The sequence below is a fragment of the Lutjanus erythropterus genome, chromosome 23, assembly GCF_056507025.1.
Source record: "Lutjanus erythropterus isolate fLutEry1 chromosome 23, fLutEry1.hap2, whole genome shotgun sequence".
NCBI lineage: Eukaryota > Metazoa > Chordata > Actinopteri > Lutjaniformes > Lutjanidae > Lutjanus > Lutjanus erythropterus.
The window spans coordinates 18,371,549-18,387,230 of record NC_139339.1 but is presented as its reverse complement, the minus strand read 5'-3'; the positions used below and the strand labels follow the sequence as shown (position 1 = coordinate 18,387,230).

At 37.5% G+C, this 15,682-nt stretch overlaps 3 protein-coding genes across 3 annotated transcripts; 2 read left to right on the top strand and 1 right to left on the bottom strand.

Annotated features, from left to right (window-relative positions):
• On the top strand, window positions 1-1,362 carry LOC146305979 (complement C1q-like protein 4). The gene is made up of 3 exons (XM_084711965.1): window positions 1-138; window positions 494-622; window positions 951-1,362. Exons 1-3 carry the CDS (start codon window positions 105-107, stop codon window positions 1,223-1,225), a joined length of 438 nt encoding a protein of 145 aa, XP_084568091.1. The 5' UTR covers window positions 1-104; the 3' UTR covers window positions 1,226-1,362.
• A 4,701-nt stretch (window positions 1,363-6,063) lies between these two features.
• On the top strand, window positions 6,064-7,627 carry LOC146305978 (complement C1q-like protein 4). Its single transcript, XM_084711964.1, has 3 exons — window positions 6,064-6,201; window positions 6,562-6,690; window positions 7,269-7,627. Exons 1-3 carry the CDS (start codon window positions 6,168-6,170, stop codon window positions 7,547-7,549), a joined length of 444 nt encoding a protein of 147 aa, XP_084568090.1. The 5' UTR covers window positions 6,064-6,167; the 3' UTR covers window positions 7,550-7,627.
• Window positions 7,628-12,706: 5,079 nt separating this feature from the next.
• Window positions 12,707-14,098, bottom strand: LOC146305977 (complement C1q-like protein 4). Its single transcript, XM_084713169.1, has 3 exons — window positions 14,065-14,098; window positions 13,579-13,707; window positions 12,707-12,987 (listed from the first exon to the last, which is right to left on the bottom strand). The coding sequence occupies exons 1-3, from the start codon at window positions 14,096-14,098 to the stop codon at window positions 12,707-12,709; spliced, it is 444 nt and encodes a 147-aa protein (XP_084569295.1).
• Window positions 14,099-15,682: the final 1,584 nt, after the last annotated feature.

Here is a 15,682-nt window from a genome sequence, read left to right as displayed (position 1 = left end):
ATCCAACAATATAAAAGCAGCCACAGGGATCCAAAGAATCACAACTTCGGAGACGGACTGAAGAGAAGCACAACAACAGCCTGCCTGCCATCCCAACACGAACCATGTGTGAGCCGTACGTTGTGTGTCCACCACCAGGTACAATGACACTTCAAGATTTTAATGACGAATTTATTAAACAGCAACTTTTAGGTCAATGTCCTCGGTTAATTCATGTGTGGGAAAATGTTGTAGAAAATGTGACGATGTTTGTTGGAACCAAAAGAGGGGGTCATCTAGTCATGGCAATATGCCTCCAACAGTTTAACCTATATACCAAAATTCAACCCACAAGATGATCTTTAAGTAAAGTCTGTAATGTGATAAAATACATTTAGATAAATAGAATATATGTGTAAAGCACTTGCTAGTTCTGCCAGGATAACAGGAAGTTTTCTACAATATGTACTGACAAAATAACTTGATGTTATTTGATCAATGTTTTGTTTTATAGAGAAAACCTGTGTGGCGTTCAGTGTGCTGGCAGAGTATGGTGGAGCCCATGGACCATTCTGCTCAGACAAAACTCTGGTTTACAACCACGTGGTGACCAACATTGGTGACGCCTACAGCCCCTGTACAGGTAAATACATCACATGCAGCCACACTCATGCTCACCTGTGCTGATTGATTGGTTTGAGTATTGTTGAGACATTTTACAAGCTAGTATAGCTGCATATCATCAATCAGTTTTTGAAGGTTATAGGTTCACTGATAACATAATAAAAGATCAATGATTTGACTCTAAATATTGACTTACAAATGTTTTTATTGATTTAAAAAAAAATACTATTGATCAGAACTGTGTCCATAATAACAATCTGTTCTTGCAACAAGATCCTTTAAGATCACACAAACCTATGTTACATGTAATATGTTAATTTCTGACAAATGCTCTTTTGTTTCCACAGGTGTCTTTGTTGCACCTGTTGCAGGTGTTTATTACTTCACCTTCTTCTATCATGCTGGAGGAAAACATGCAACGCAGCTGAAACTGATGAAGAACTGTGAATTCATTGTAAGGACCTCTGATCACCGGTCAGGCTGCGACAATGCTGATAACGGAGGAAACGCAGCGTTCCTGGAGCTGCAGAAAGGAGACCAGGTGTACGTGCGCATGACCTCAGGTTCTCATGTTTGGGCAGCCGAGCGCAGCACCTCCTTCAGTGGTTATCTGGTCTGTTAAATGTGAGAATCTGATGACTCCAGAAGAATGATTCCAACCACCTGAGATCAACAATGCATCTATTATGCTAACATTAAAATTTAAATTTAGATTAGAACAGATGCAAAGATAAATAAAAGATATCATTAAAGCATTGATTCAATGAGTCATGACTGTTTGATTTACTGTTTCAAATCGTCCACAGAGGATCAATTCTGTCACTTTGGACACTCCATGAGCTTTCCTCTCATACCACACTCATAACCTTTGTATCAACACTGATGTGTTTTGTCATTTTGTTAAAACACTATACACAATTCACCCAGCGATGCACACAAGTAGCAGAACACCTCAGATCTTTTGCAAAATGAAACACTTCATTCAAAACTGTACATTCATTCATAAAAAAATGAAATAGTCTGGGAAGAGATGCTGTCAGGGCCTTTCAAAAGACAAAACTAAATTGCACCCACCCACCTCACAGTTTCTATCAGTCATTAACAATAATTGTGGGTGGGACTGGGAAAAAGGATTCATTTTAGTGAAATACAGTTTAGAAGGATAGAATCAGCTAACAATTGTTTTGCCCACTAAAATTAAAAATAACAGTTAGTGAAACCTGACACTCAAGGAAGAAAACCTCAGCTCAGATCTGCACAACTATCAGCTCATTCTCAGCCTCACACTTCTTGCAAAACACTAAGCACAGTGTTTTTCAAATCACTGAACACACTTCTCTACATTAGACAAAGAAATCTAATATCATGTCACTTCTTTGCCCTTTAAAAACAATGCCCTTCAAAATAAAACACAATTCAAACAGCAGATCAAACAAAGCTGTCCAAAGTCAGTACAATGTAGGTCAGAGCCTGAGTATAGTTCATACTTTTTATTTTGTCTTCACACGTTGCTGCTGTGTTTATGTGCTGTTTAGAATGTTCTGGGTATTTTTTCTAATTTGAAACTTCGGAGATGCATGGATGAATTGACTGATTCCATGATGTAGAGAGAAATAATATTTTCATCAGTGTGTAGCACAGTTTTGTGTTGTGTCTGATCCATATATTCATGTACTTTACCTGAACACACTGGTTCCCAAACTGGTGGATCAGAGCCTCTGCAGGGGGCTGCAGAAGACCAGGGGAGAAATATAGAGTGAAAATCTTTCTTTAGCAGTTGCGCCTCCGATTATTGTTAATGAGTGATAAAAATTGTGAGGCTGCAGGACGCAAACTTTGTTCGGTGTATGAAACGGGGGCAATGCTGAAAAAAAGTTTGGGAACCACCACTGCCCTAACAATATCTCTAAAAAACCCAGACTTTTCATAAAAAACTAACTGGTTCAAACAAAGTCAGATTGTATGAGGCGTGTGTGTTGTACGGTGACAAACATGAGATTTTTACTCATTTTCGTACAATTTTGAATGAAGTGTTTCCTTTTGCAAAGCTTTTGATGTGTTCTGTTTTTTATGCGTGTGGTTGTGTGAATTTTGTGTAGTGTTTTGATAAAATGTATTTCCCTGCATAAATCATAATCATTCTACTTTGCTTCGCTCTATATTTCTCCCCTGGTCTTCCGGGCCCCTTGCAGTGGCTCTGTCTGATTTTAATTTTAATGATATTAGTATTAGTAATATTGCATTCTGTTTTCATTGTTATTTTTTAGTTTACTTTTACTAGTATTATTAAGTGGGTTTTATCCATGTGAAGAAGCATTCGTCTGTCATTTTATTTTAGTTTTACCGGTGTTTTTTATTTTTCATCTCATTTTACATTAATTATGGCATTCTATTGTGTTCATGCAGGGCTGCAACTAACAATTATTTTCACTGTCAATCTGTTGATTGTTTTCTTGACTAATCAATTAGTTGTTTGGCCCAGAAAATGTGGGAATATGTTAATCAGGTGATCAGTGTTTTCTCAAAGTCGTCCTCAAATGTCTTCTTGTATCCACAACCCAAAGATATTCAGTTTACTGCCATAAAAGAGTAAAGAAAATATAAAATATTCACATTGAAGAAGCTGAAATCAGATCATTTTAACTTTTTTTCCCTTAAAAATAAAATAACTGGAAAGCAGCTATCATAATAGTTGGTAAAGTCGATGTATGGAGGAAATAATTATAAAGCATTTCATTAATTGATAACTTATTGGCAAATAAAAACAGGAATTAAAAATGAATGAATCTATAAATAGACTAAATTGATGTTTGATTATTGTTTTATAGAAATCACTTTGATCAGATCAGATTTGATGTCATTGATGAATTTGCTCATTTGTAAATTCTTGTCACAGTTTTAATTTGAACCCAGTGCTTTTTATTTAAGGCTATTTAAGGATCCATTCATTCATTTGTAACTGCTTTTATTGATTTCTGCTTCTCAGTCCAATTGGGTATCGATGAAATGCTTTAAAATTACAACCCAAATTCCAAAAATGATGGGACAGATATTCAGCTGAATACGGTACCAATACAAGATGTTAAATGTTAAAACTGATCAACAATTGTTTTTTGTAAATATTCACTGGTTCTGAATTTAATGCCTGCAACACCTTTCAAAAAAAGTTGTTAGGAAACTAAGTGTTTAAGTTTTAAAGTGAAATTCTTTCTCATTCTTGCCTGATACATGACTTCAGGTGCTCAACAGTCCGGGGTCAGTCTAGTACCTGAACTCTTTAACTGCGGAGCCACGCTGTTGTCAAATCTCCAGGATGTGTCTTGATGTTGTTTAGCTGAAAGCAAGACAAGCAGGGACGTCTCTGAAAAAGACATCTTCTGGATAGCAGGACATGTTGCTCCAAAACCTGTATGTACCTTTCAACATTAATGGGGCATGTCATTGTAATGTATTATATAATGGTTATAATGCATTTCAACTATGAGAATCGACCCTTCCCATCCCTTTGTGTTCTGTGCTATCGAACCTTAAAGGAATTCAGTCAACTTCTTCTTTTCCTGTTTCCTGTATTTAGATATGTGCTTCTATCGTCTATGTTGAAAAGAAAACCAAATTTTGCAGATGTTCAAAAGATGTTACTGGTGGGCCTGTAAAATCAACACCAACTGTATATAGTCACATCCCAAGTTATCTAACATTAGCAAAAATACTGGTTAACTGGCTAACCAACAACATGGAGATTAGCTATGTAATTAGCCAGTGTTTTGTTAAAATTAGCTAGCTAACAATTGATGTAAGTCTACATTACCTATTTAGTATGCTAGCATTTTGCTAACATTAACTTACTTAAGATGCAACTATATATCTGTTGCTTTAACAGGTACTCCAGCAACATCTTTTAACCATCCTCAAAATCTGGTTTGGGACTTAGGAAGGGTCAGTTGTAACAGGCTACAATATATGATCCTTGTACATGTTGATACTTGACCTCATAAGTCATTAGTTATGAGTGGTTATAACTATAATTATACATTACTGTAAGCACAGTATAATGCTTTATGCATGCATGTCTATAATGCATTCCATCATCAAAATAGCATAAGTGTGATTATTGTGTTTTTATTATATTATCATGTAAACATAAAAAAACCCTCAAAAACTGATTCATGCTGCACAGTCACAGTATATTCATTACTGTTAGTTAGTTTGTAGAATGTCTCAGCAATACTCAAAGCAATCAATCAGCACATTTATTAGGTTTCCCCCTACCCCAACCCCCACCCACAGCATTACCCCATTGGGTGAAAAGGTTTTCAGGAAAACATGGGCCTGCACCTACCTGTTTGACTGGTGTGCAGTTGTGTCCCCAGGTGTGGGTATGTCTCTTGACTCAGTTCTGAAGAACCACTGGGTGAGTTCAGTAAGCTGTAATGTTCAATCAGTGATCGGTTGTCACTTTGTAACCCCCCCCCCCCCACACACACACACACCCTTTACCCAGTTCTCAGGAATGGGTGGTGTTGAAGAAATTTCTTCATCTTCCTATACATCTGAAGACATTTCTCAAGAAAGCACGGGTCGGGCCCCCCTCTCCTGACCTCCTGACTAACAAAAAACACTGATATGATAATAACAAGATGAAAACAACATAAAAGACGAGAAGAAACATAACGGAAAAATATGAAACAAGACAAAGGTCAAAAAAGATGTAAGGATTATACAAGAAAAAAAAAAAAAAAGACGTAACAAGACCAAATAAACATGTCACAAGATAAAAACTACATAACCAGATGAAAAAACACACAAAGGATATAGGAGTCAAAAAGACAAAAAAATATCTAGTTTTGATTTTGTGTTCAATTGCCCCTTTAAACAATACATTTTCTCAAAAAAAAAAAGGGGGGGGGGGGTTAGAAGAAAAACTACAACAAAATATTTTGTTAGGACATGATTTGTCCCAGTTTTAAAGGAGTGAAGAAGAATCCCTTCTCTCTGCTCTCCCACACATGTGCCTCCATTAACTTCCACTGGTCCAGAAATCAGCTGCTCGTATTATTTTACTAACTCCCTCCATGGAGCACATCACTCCTGTCCTTCAAACATCGTATGGACTTCAAGACTGTACTCCTCACCTTTAAGACCCTTCATAAACTAGCCCCTTTATAAACAACTTATAAACTTATAAACTTATAAACCTATAAACAACATAAACTCCTTCATATTCACACCCCTGCTCAGCATCTCTGCTGTTGCATAATTACTGTCAGTAAATCATCCAGGATGTCTTCAGAAATGATTCAAGAGACATAAGTCAACACCTGGTGACACAACTGCACACCAGTCAAATAGGTTGGCCCACAGAGGCAGGCAGGCCCATGTTTTCCTGAGAACTTGTTCACCCATCTCTGAGAAGTGGGTAACACAGGGGGCAGGGTGGGGCAAGGTGACAACACATCACTGATCCAACAATATAAAAGCAGCCACAGGGATCCAAAGAATCACAACTTCGGAGACGGACTGAAGAGAAGCACAACAACAGCCTGCCTGCCATCCCAACACGAACCATGTGTGAGCCGTACGTTGTGTGTCCACCACCAGGTACAATGACACTTCAAGATTTTAATGACGAATTTATTAAACAGCAACTTTTAGGTCAATGTCCTCGGTTAATTCATGTGTGGGAAAATGTTGTAGAAAATGAAAATGTGACGATGTTTGTTGGAACCAAAAGAGGGGATCATCTAGTCATGGCAATATGCCTCCAACAGTTTAACCTATATACCAAAATTCAACCCACAAGATGATCTTTAAGTAAAGTCTGTAATGTGATGAAATACATAAGATAAATAGAATATATGTGTAAAGCACTTGCTAGTTCTGCCAGGATAACAGGAAGTTTTCTACAATATGTACTGACAAAATAACTTGATGTTATTTGATCAATGTTTTGTTTTATAGAGAAAACCTGTGTGGCGTTCAGTGTGCTGGCAGAGTATGGTGGAGCCCATGGACCATTCTGCTCAGACCAAGCTCTGGTTTACAACCACGTGGTGACCAACATTGGTGACGCCTACAGCCCCTGTACAGGTAAATACATCACATGCAGCCACACTCATGCTCACCTGTGCTGATTGATTGATTTGAGTATTGTTGAGACATTTTACAAGCTAGTATAGCTGCATATCATCAATCAGTTTTTGCAGGTTATAGGTTCACTGATAACATAATAAAAGATCAATGATTTGACTCTAAATATTGACTTACAAATGTTTTTATTGATTTTAAAAAATTACTATTGATCAGAACTGTGTCCATAATAACAATCTGTTCTTGCAACAAGATCCTTTAAGATCACACAAACCTATTTTACATGTAATATATTAATTTCACCATACAGCAGTAGTTCCCAAACTTTGTTTCGCTCTTTATTCTCCCCTGGTCTTGAGTGACCCCCTGCAATGGTTCTACCAAACTGCATTCCTGCAATGTGGTTTCAAAATTGTTTATTCCCTTACTATTTTATGATTACAGAGAAGAGAGCACTCTAAATTTGACACACTCATTTTAAAACCTTTAAAAGAGAAGAAGAATTTTTTTTTCTGTTTAGGTTTTTCAAAGCCTTTCAGAGACCCATAAATCTGACAAATGCTCTTTTGTTTCCACAGGTGTCTTTGTTGCACCTGTTGCAGGTGTTTATTACTTCACCTTCTTCTATCATGCTGGAGGAAAACATGCAACGCAGCTGAAACTGATGAAGAACTGTGAATTCATTGTGAGGACCTCTGATCACCGGTCAGGCTGCGACACTGCTGATAACGGAGGAAACGCAGCGTTCCTGGAGCTGCAGAAAGGAGACCAGGTGTTCGTGCGCATGACCTCAGGTTCTCATGTTTGGGCAGCCGAGCGCAGCACCTCCTTCAGTGGTTATCTGGTCTGTCAAATGTGAGAATCTGATGACTCCAGAAGAATGATTCCAACCACCTGAGATCAACAATGCATCTATTATGCTAACATCAAATTTTAAATTTAGATTACAACAGATGCAAAGATAAATAAAAGATATCATTAAAGCATTGATTCAATGAGTCATGACTGTTTGATTTACTGTTTCAAATCGTCCACAGAGGATCAATTCTGTCACTTTGGACACTCCATGAGCTTTCCTCTCATACCACACTCATAACCTTTGTATCAACACTGATGTGTTTTATCATTTTGTTAAAACACTATACACAATTCACCCAGCGATGCACACAAGTAGCAGAACACCTCAGATCTTTTGCAAAATGAAACACTTCATTCAAAACTGTACATTCATTCATAAAAAAATGAAATAGTCTGGGAAGAGATGCTGTCAGGGCCTTTCAAAAGACAAAACTAAATTGCACCCACCCACCTCACAGTTTCTATCAGTCATTAACAATAATTGTGGGTGGGACTGGGAAAAAGGATTCATTTTAGTGAAATACAGTTTAGAAGGATAGAATCAGCTAACAATTGTTTGCCCACTAAAATTAAAAATAACAGTTAGTGAAACCTGACACTCAAAGAAGAAAACCTCAGCTCAGATCTGCACAACTATCAGCTCATTCTCAGCCTCACACTTTTTGCAAAACACTAACCACAGTGTTTTTCAAATCACTGAACACACTTCTCTACATTAGACAAAGAAATCTAATATCATGTCACTTCTTTGCCCTTTAAAAACACTGCCCTTCAAAATAAAACACAATTCAAACAGCAGATCAAACAAAGCTGTCCAAAATCAGTACAATGTAGGTCAGAGCCTGAGTATAGTTCATACTTTTTATTTTGTCTTCACACATGTTGCTGCTGTGTTTATGTGCTGTTTAGAATGTTCTGGGTTTTTTTTACTAATTTGAAACTTCGGAGATGCATGGATGAATTGACTGATTCCATGATGTAGAGAGAAATAATATTTTCATCAGTGTGTAGCACAGTTTTGTGTTGTGTCTGATCCATATATTCATGTACTTTACCTGAACACACTGGTTCCCAAACTGGTGGATCAGAGCCTCTGCAGGGGGCTGCAGAAGACCAGGGGAGAAATATAGAGTGAAAATCTTTCTTTAGCAGTTGCGCCTCCGATTATTGTTAATGAGTGATAAAAATTGTGAGGTTGCAGGACGCAAACTTTGTTTGGTGTATGAAACGGGGGCAATGCTGAAAAAAAGTTTGGGAACCACCACTGCCCTAACAATATCTCTAAAAAACCCAGACTTTTCATAAAAAACTAACTGGTTCAAACAAAGTCACATTGTATGAGGCGTGTGTGTTGTACGGTGACAAACGTGAGATTTTTACTCATTTTCGTACAATTTTGAATGAAGTGTTTCCTTTTGCAAAGCTTTTGATGTGTTCTGTTTTTTATGCGTGTGGTTGTGTGAATTTTGTGTAGTGTTTTGATAAAATGTATTTCCCTGCATAAATCATAATCATTCTACTTTGTTTCGCTCTATATTTCTCCCCTGGTCTTCCGGGCCCCTTGCAGTGGCTCTGTCTGATTTTAATTTTAATGATATTAGTATTAGTAATATTGCATTCTGTTTTCATTGTTATTTTTTAGTTTACTTTTACTAGTATTATTAAGTGGGTTTTATCCATGTGAAGAAGCATTCGTCTGTCATTTTATTTTAGTTTTACCAGTGTTTTTTTATTTTTCATCTCATTTTACATTAATTATGGCATTCTATTGTGTTTATGCAGGGCTGCAACTAACAATTATTTTCACTGTCAATCTGTTGATTGTTTTCTTGACTAATCAATTAGTTGTTTGGCCCAGAAAATGTGGAAATATGTCAATCATGGGATCAGTGTTTTCTCAAAGTCGTCCTCAAATGTCTTCTTGTATCCACAACCCAAAGATATTCAGTTTACTGACATAAAAGAGTAAAGAAAATATAAAATATTCACACTGAAGAAGCTGAAATCAGATCATTTTAACTTTTTTTCCCTTAAAAATAAAATAACTGGAAAGCAGCTATCATAATAGTTGGTAAAGTCGATGTATGGAGGAAATAATTATAAAGCATTTCATTAATTGATAACTTATTGGCAAATAAAAACAGGAATTAAAAATGAATGAATCTATAAATAGACTAAATTGATGTTTGATTATTGTTTTATAGAAATCACTTTGATCAGATCAGATTTGATGTCATTGATGAATTTGCTCATTTGTAAATTCTTGTCACAGTTTTAATTTTAACCCAGTGCTTTTTATTTAAGGCTATTTAAGGATCCATTCATTCATTCGTAACTGCTTTTATTGATTTCTGCTTCTCAGTCCAATTGGGTATCGATGAAATGCTTTAAAATTACAACCCAAATTCCAAAAATGTTGGGACAGATATTCAGTTGAATACGGTACCAATACAAGATGTTAAATGTTAAAACTGATCAACAATTGTTTTTTGTAAATATTCACTGGTTCTGAATTTAATGCCTGCAACACCTTTCAAAAAAAGTTGTTAGGAAACTAAGTGTTTAAGTTTTAAAGTGAAATTCTTTCTCATTCTTGCCTGATACATGACTTCAGGTGCTCAACAGTCCAGGGTCAGTCTAGTACCTGAACTCTTAAACTACGGAGCCACGCTGTTGTCAAATCTCCAGGATGTGTCTTGATGTTGTTTTGCTGAAAGCAAGACAAGCAGGGACGTCTCTGAAAAAGACGTCCTATGGATGGCAGCACATGTTGCTCCAAAACCTGTATGTACCTTTCAACATTAATGGGGCCTTTGTAGATGCGTTTGTGAATTACTTTTTTTTACTCAATTGAATACAAGCCTAAAATGATTTGCAAGTTATTGCATCACAACGTCCCAACTTTTTTGGATATTGGATTGTATTGGGATTGTATTATACTTTGTAACCCCCCCACCCTTTACCCAGTTCTCAGGAATGGGTGGTGTTGATGAAATTTCTTCATCTTCCTATACATCTGAAGACATTTCTCAAGAAAGCACGGGTCGGGGCCCCCTCTCCTGACCTCCTGACTAACAAAAAACACTGATATGATAATAACAAGATGAAAACAACATAAAAGACAAAACAAAACTGTTCATGTAACCCACTTCTGGTTAGGAACTCTTCTCTGTAGGAGTTGAAAAGTGTGTGTTAAGATGAAATGGGTTCAGTTCCTGGTTTAGATTAAAAAAGTTTAATTGTGCAACAACCACTCTGTAATAAAAACACACATAGAGGCAAAATCATTTTCTAGTATATAGCCTGCATTGTGTTTTCTCTACAGGAAGGGCACCATAGTGTACTTTAAAGGTATTGTAGAGGGTACTTACTCATGCATTGCCCTCCACAAGGGCACTATAGGAGGTACTTTACCACATTTTGTCCACCAGAGAGGCGCTCTAGTGCATACTTAATCATGTTTTGTGCACCAGAAGGGCACTTGAGAGGGTACTTTAACACTTTGTGTCCATCAGAAAGGTACTTTAGAGGGTTCTTAACCACACTTTGTCCGGAAGGGTAACTGAGAGGGTAGTTTACCATGTTTTGTCCACCAGAAGGGCACTTTAGAGAGTACTTTACCACATTACGAGTATTTGGTGATGCCTTTCGGCCTCACATGTTGAAGGATGTGCTCAACAAGCACGTGTTTGTGTACTTGGACGACATCCTGATCTTTCCCATGTCCAAGGAAGAGCGCATGCGTCACATCGAGGCAGTCCTCCAGCGCCTACAAGCGTACTCTCTTTTCGGCAAAGCCAAAAAATTTGAGCTCCACTCTGCCTCTGTGTCCTTCCTCGGGTACATCATTGGACAGGAGAATATGCAGATGTACCTGTCCCTGAGTCAAGGAAACAGCTATGACAGTTCATCTCTTACCGGAGGTTCATCTGCAGCTACAGCACTGTGGCTCCTGCTTACCTGCAGCTGCCTAGTGTCCCCATCTGATGATGCTGCTACAGAGTGAGTGTCCCCATCTGCTTGCCTGTGCTTTCCTGTGGTCCAGAGACATTCACTTGCCTTTGTGTGTCCTTACCTGCTGGCTTCTTAATCCTCTGTCTGGTCTCAACCTATGTTCTGCCTGTCCCCTACTGGTTTATCTGCTTGGACTGTTAGCCTACTTATATATATATGTGTATATACACACACACATATGTATATATATATACATATATATATATATATATATATATATATACATATATATACATATATATATATATATATATATATATATATATATATATATATATATATATATATATATATATATAGTGACGACCCTGCCACTAGTTTCTTCCTGCCCCTGTTGCTGCTGTTTCTTTCTCTCTCTTGCAGGAGGGTCGTTGGTAGGATGGGCCACACCTGGGCCCGGTGTGCTCCTTCCTTATAAATAGCTGCCAAAGCCTGCAGTCTCTCTCTCTTCTTCTGCTCTTCTCCTGCCAGCACTCAGAGGGTTAACACCGCAGCAGCAGGAGCCCAGCATGCTGTTCCCTTTTCTTTTGTTTTCCCACACACATACACATCCACATGCACCCATACCTGCACTACACCACTGATCAACTGATTTCTTACACATTTTGTTGATTTGTTGGGTGTTTGGTTAAATAAATTAAGCTTCTCAGCCTGCCACCTCACGTCTGTCTCCCTTTGTGTTGCAGCCATTGAGCCAGGCTGTAACAATATATATATATATATATATATATATATATATATATATATATGTACTCGGTGATGTCGATGTTACATTTGCAATATTTACTTAGATGTAATATTATACTACTTACATGGACTAAATAATATCAAATTGGTTTTGGGGAAGATGATTATTCAGCACAATTTTAGCAAAATTGAACAATTTTATACGTGATATATCTTTTGCACAAAACTGATATGTGAGGCTGAGGTTGGTATGAGAGGAAAGCTCACAGAGAAAATGAAAGAGTTGATCCTCTGTGGACTATTTTCATAATATTTCATGACATGGAACAATAAATGAAAGAGTCAAGACTCACTGGACAGATGCTTTAATATCTTTTATTCATCTGTATCTGTTATCATGTAAATTTAATTTTTAATGGTAACATAACAGATGCATCGTTCATCTCAGGTCGAATTCTCAGATTTGACAGACCAGATAACCACTGAAGGAGGTGCTGCGCTCGGCTGCCCAAACATGAGAACCTGAAGTCATGCGCACGAACACCTGCTCTCCTTTCTGCAGCTCCAGGAACGCTGCGTTTCCTCCGTTATCAGCAGTGTCGCAGCCTGACCGGTGATCAGAGGTCCTCACAATGAATTCACAGTTCTTCATCAGTTTCAGCTGCGTTGCATGTTTTCCTCCAGCATGATAGAAGAAGGTGAAGTAATAAACACCTGCAACAGGTGCAACAAAGACACCTGTGGAAACAAAAGAGCATTTGTCAGATTTATGGGTCTGAAAGATTTTGAAAAACCTAAACAGAAAAAAACTCTTTCTTCTCTTTTAAAGGTTTTAAAATGAGTGGGTCAAATTCAGAGTGCTCTCTTCTCTGTAATCATAAAATAGTAAGGGAATAAACAATTTTGAAACCACATTGCAGGAATGCAGTTTGGTAGAGCCATTGCAGGGGGTCACTCAAGACCAGGGGAGAAATAAAGAGCGAAACAAAGTTTGGGAACTACTGCTGTATGGTGAAATTAATATATTACATGTAACATAGGTTTGTGTGATCTTAAAGGATCTTCTTGCGAGAACAGATTGTTATTATGGACACAGTTCTGATCATGGACTCTGAAGGAATAGTAAACTTTTTAAAATCAATAAAAACATTTGTAAGTCAATATTTAGAGTCAAATCATTGATCTTTTATTATGTTATCAGTGAACCTATAACCTGCAAAAACTGATTGATGATATGCAGCTATACTAGCTTGTAAAATGTCTCAACAATACTCAAATCAATCAATCAGCACAGGTGAGCATGAGTGTGGCTGCATGTGATGTATTTACCTGTACAGTGGTTGTAGGCGTCACCAATGTTGGTCACCACGTGGTTGTAAACCAGAGTTTTGTCTGAGCAGAATGGTCCATGGGCTCCACCATACTCTGCCAGCACACTGAACGCCACACAGGTTTTCTCTATAAAACAAAACATTGATCCAATAACATCAAGTTATTTTGTCAGTACATATTGTAGAAAACCTGTTATCCTGGCAGAACTAGCAAGTGCTTTACACATATATTCTATTTATCTTATGTATTTCATCACATTACAGACTTTACTTAAAGATCATCTTGTGGGTTGAATTTTGGTATATAGGTTAAACTGTTGGAGGCATATTGCCATGACTAGATGATCCCCTCTTTTGGTTCCAACAAACATCGTCACATTTTCATTTTCTACAACATTTTCCCACACATGAATTAACCGAGGACATTGACCTAAAAGTTGCTGTTTAATAAATTCGTCATTAAAATCTTGAAGTGTCATTGTACCTGGTGGTGGACACACAACGTACGGCTCACACATGGTTCGTGTTGGGATGGCAGGCAGGCTGTTGTTGTACTTCTCTTCAGTCCGTCTCTGAAGTTGTGATTCTTTGGATCCCTGTGGCTGCTTTTATATTGTTGGATCAGTGATGTGTTGTCACCTTGCCCCACCCTGCCCCCTGTGTTACCCACTTCTCAGAGATGGGTGAACAAGTTCTCAGGAAAACATGGGCCTGCCTGCCTCTGTGGGCCAACCTATTTGACTGGTGTGCAGTTGTGTCACCAGGTGTTGACTTATGTCTCTCGACTCATTTCTGAAGACATTCTGGATGATTTACTGACAGTAATTATGCAACAGCAGAGACGATGTCAGTGATAACATGAAGGACAATTGACTGAACAAACCTCTTATGTTATAAAGAACTTGGTTGTGAAATGTGACAGTCATGAGTCAAGAACTCCATGCTAAACTTCAGGCTGAGACTAAATTAATTGATTGGCTGCCAGTTTTGTTTGAAGAGTGATGCCCCAGAGTGAATTCTGCTATTTAATATAAATACTGACAATTTCTGTCTGTGTAACTAACGTCAGTGTTTGGTCTGTGCAGCTAACATTAGCACTGGGCGGTGTGGCTCAAGCATTATCATCTTTCCTGTAAATTATATGTTGAGACAAGATAACAGCAACATTTCCACCTAAGACTTTTTTTTTCAAGAGATAATGAATTGCCAGCTGCCAAATAACTTTCACTGAGACCAGACTTGTGAAGTGTTGTAAAGTGTGCACACTGCATACGGCAGTATATTGTTATTTATTATTACATGTATTTTTAAATTGTATTCCTGCTTGTAATGCCCATCTTTTACAAAATGTAACAATAATCTGATTCCGTCTTTTTTTTCCTGTCCATGTGGACCCCCCATACTATATTTTTGTACATTGTCAAGTTATTTAGTCCAAGGGCTGTTATGTTATAAAACCAATAAAAATAAAGTCGAAAAAAATATATCGATTTTTTGTCAAATTACTCCTTTTTTAAAAAAGTAAAAAGCTGTCAGGCTCCTGCATCTCCATGATGGGGATCATTTTGCCATAATAACCTGCTCACTGTAAAACCAACAGTTAATAATGATAATCATAAGGAGCAGGGGTGTGAATATGAAGGAGTTTATGGAGATATAAAGGGGCTAGTTTATGAAGGGTCTTAAAGGTGAGGAGTACAGTCTTGAAGTCCATACGATGTTTGAAGGACAGGAGTGATGTGCTCCATGGAGGGAGTTAGTAAAATAATACGAGCAGTGATTTCTGGACCAGTGGAAGTTAATGGAGGCACATGTGTGGGAGAGCAGAGAGAAGGGATTCTTCTTCACTCCTTTAAAACTGGGATAAAAATGACCTAACAAAATATATATATATTTCTTTTTGGTTGTTTGTTTTGTTTTTTAAAGGGGCAATTGAACGCAAAATCCAAACTAGATCATTTTTTTGACTCTTATATCCTTTGTGTGTTTTTCATCTGGTTATGTAGTTTTTATCTTGTTACATCTTTTTTTTTTTATCTTGTATAATCCTTACATCTTTTTTGACCTTTGTCTTCTTACATATTTTGCGTCCTGTTTCTTCT

Excerpts from the sequence above, each read along its gene's own strand:
- LOC146305979 (XM_084711965.1), top strand. The coding sequence starts at position 105 with ATGTGTGAGCCGTACGTTGTGTGTCCACCACCAG. Across the intron at positions 139-493 it reads CGTTGTGTGTCCACCACCAG|AGAAAACCTGTGTGGCGTTC; the intron begins GTACAATGACAC and ends TTTGTTTTATAG. Across the intron at positions 623-950 it reads CGCCTACAGCCCCTGTACAG|GTGTCTTTGTTGCACCTGTT; the intron begins GTAAATACATCA and ends TTGTTTCCACAG.
- LOC146305978 (XM_084711964.1), top strand. The coding sequence starts at position 6,168 with ATGTGTGAGCCGTACGTTGTGTGTCCACCACCAG. Across the intron at positions 6,202-6,561 it reads CGTTGTGTGTCCACCACCAG|AGAAAACCTGTGTGGCGTTC; the intron begins GTACAATGACAC and ends TTTGTTTTATAG. Across the intron at positions 6,691-7,268 it reads CGCCTACAGCCCCTGTACAG|GTGTCTTTGTTGCACCTGTT; the intron begins GTAAATACATCA and ends TTGTTTCCACAG.
- LOC146305977 (XM_084713169.1), bottom strand. The coding sequence starts at position 14,098 with ATGTGTGAGCCGTACGTTGTGTGTCCACCACCAG. Across the intron at positions 13,708-14,064 it reads CGTTGTGTGTCCACCACCAG|AGAAAACCTGTGTGGCGTTC; the intron begins GTACAATGACAC and ends TTTGTTTTATAG. Across the intron at positions 12,988-13,578 it reads CGCCTACAACCACTGTACAG|GTGTCTTTGTTGCACCTGTT; the intron begins GTAAATACATCA and ends TTGTTTCCACAG.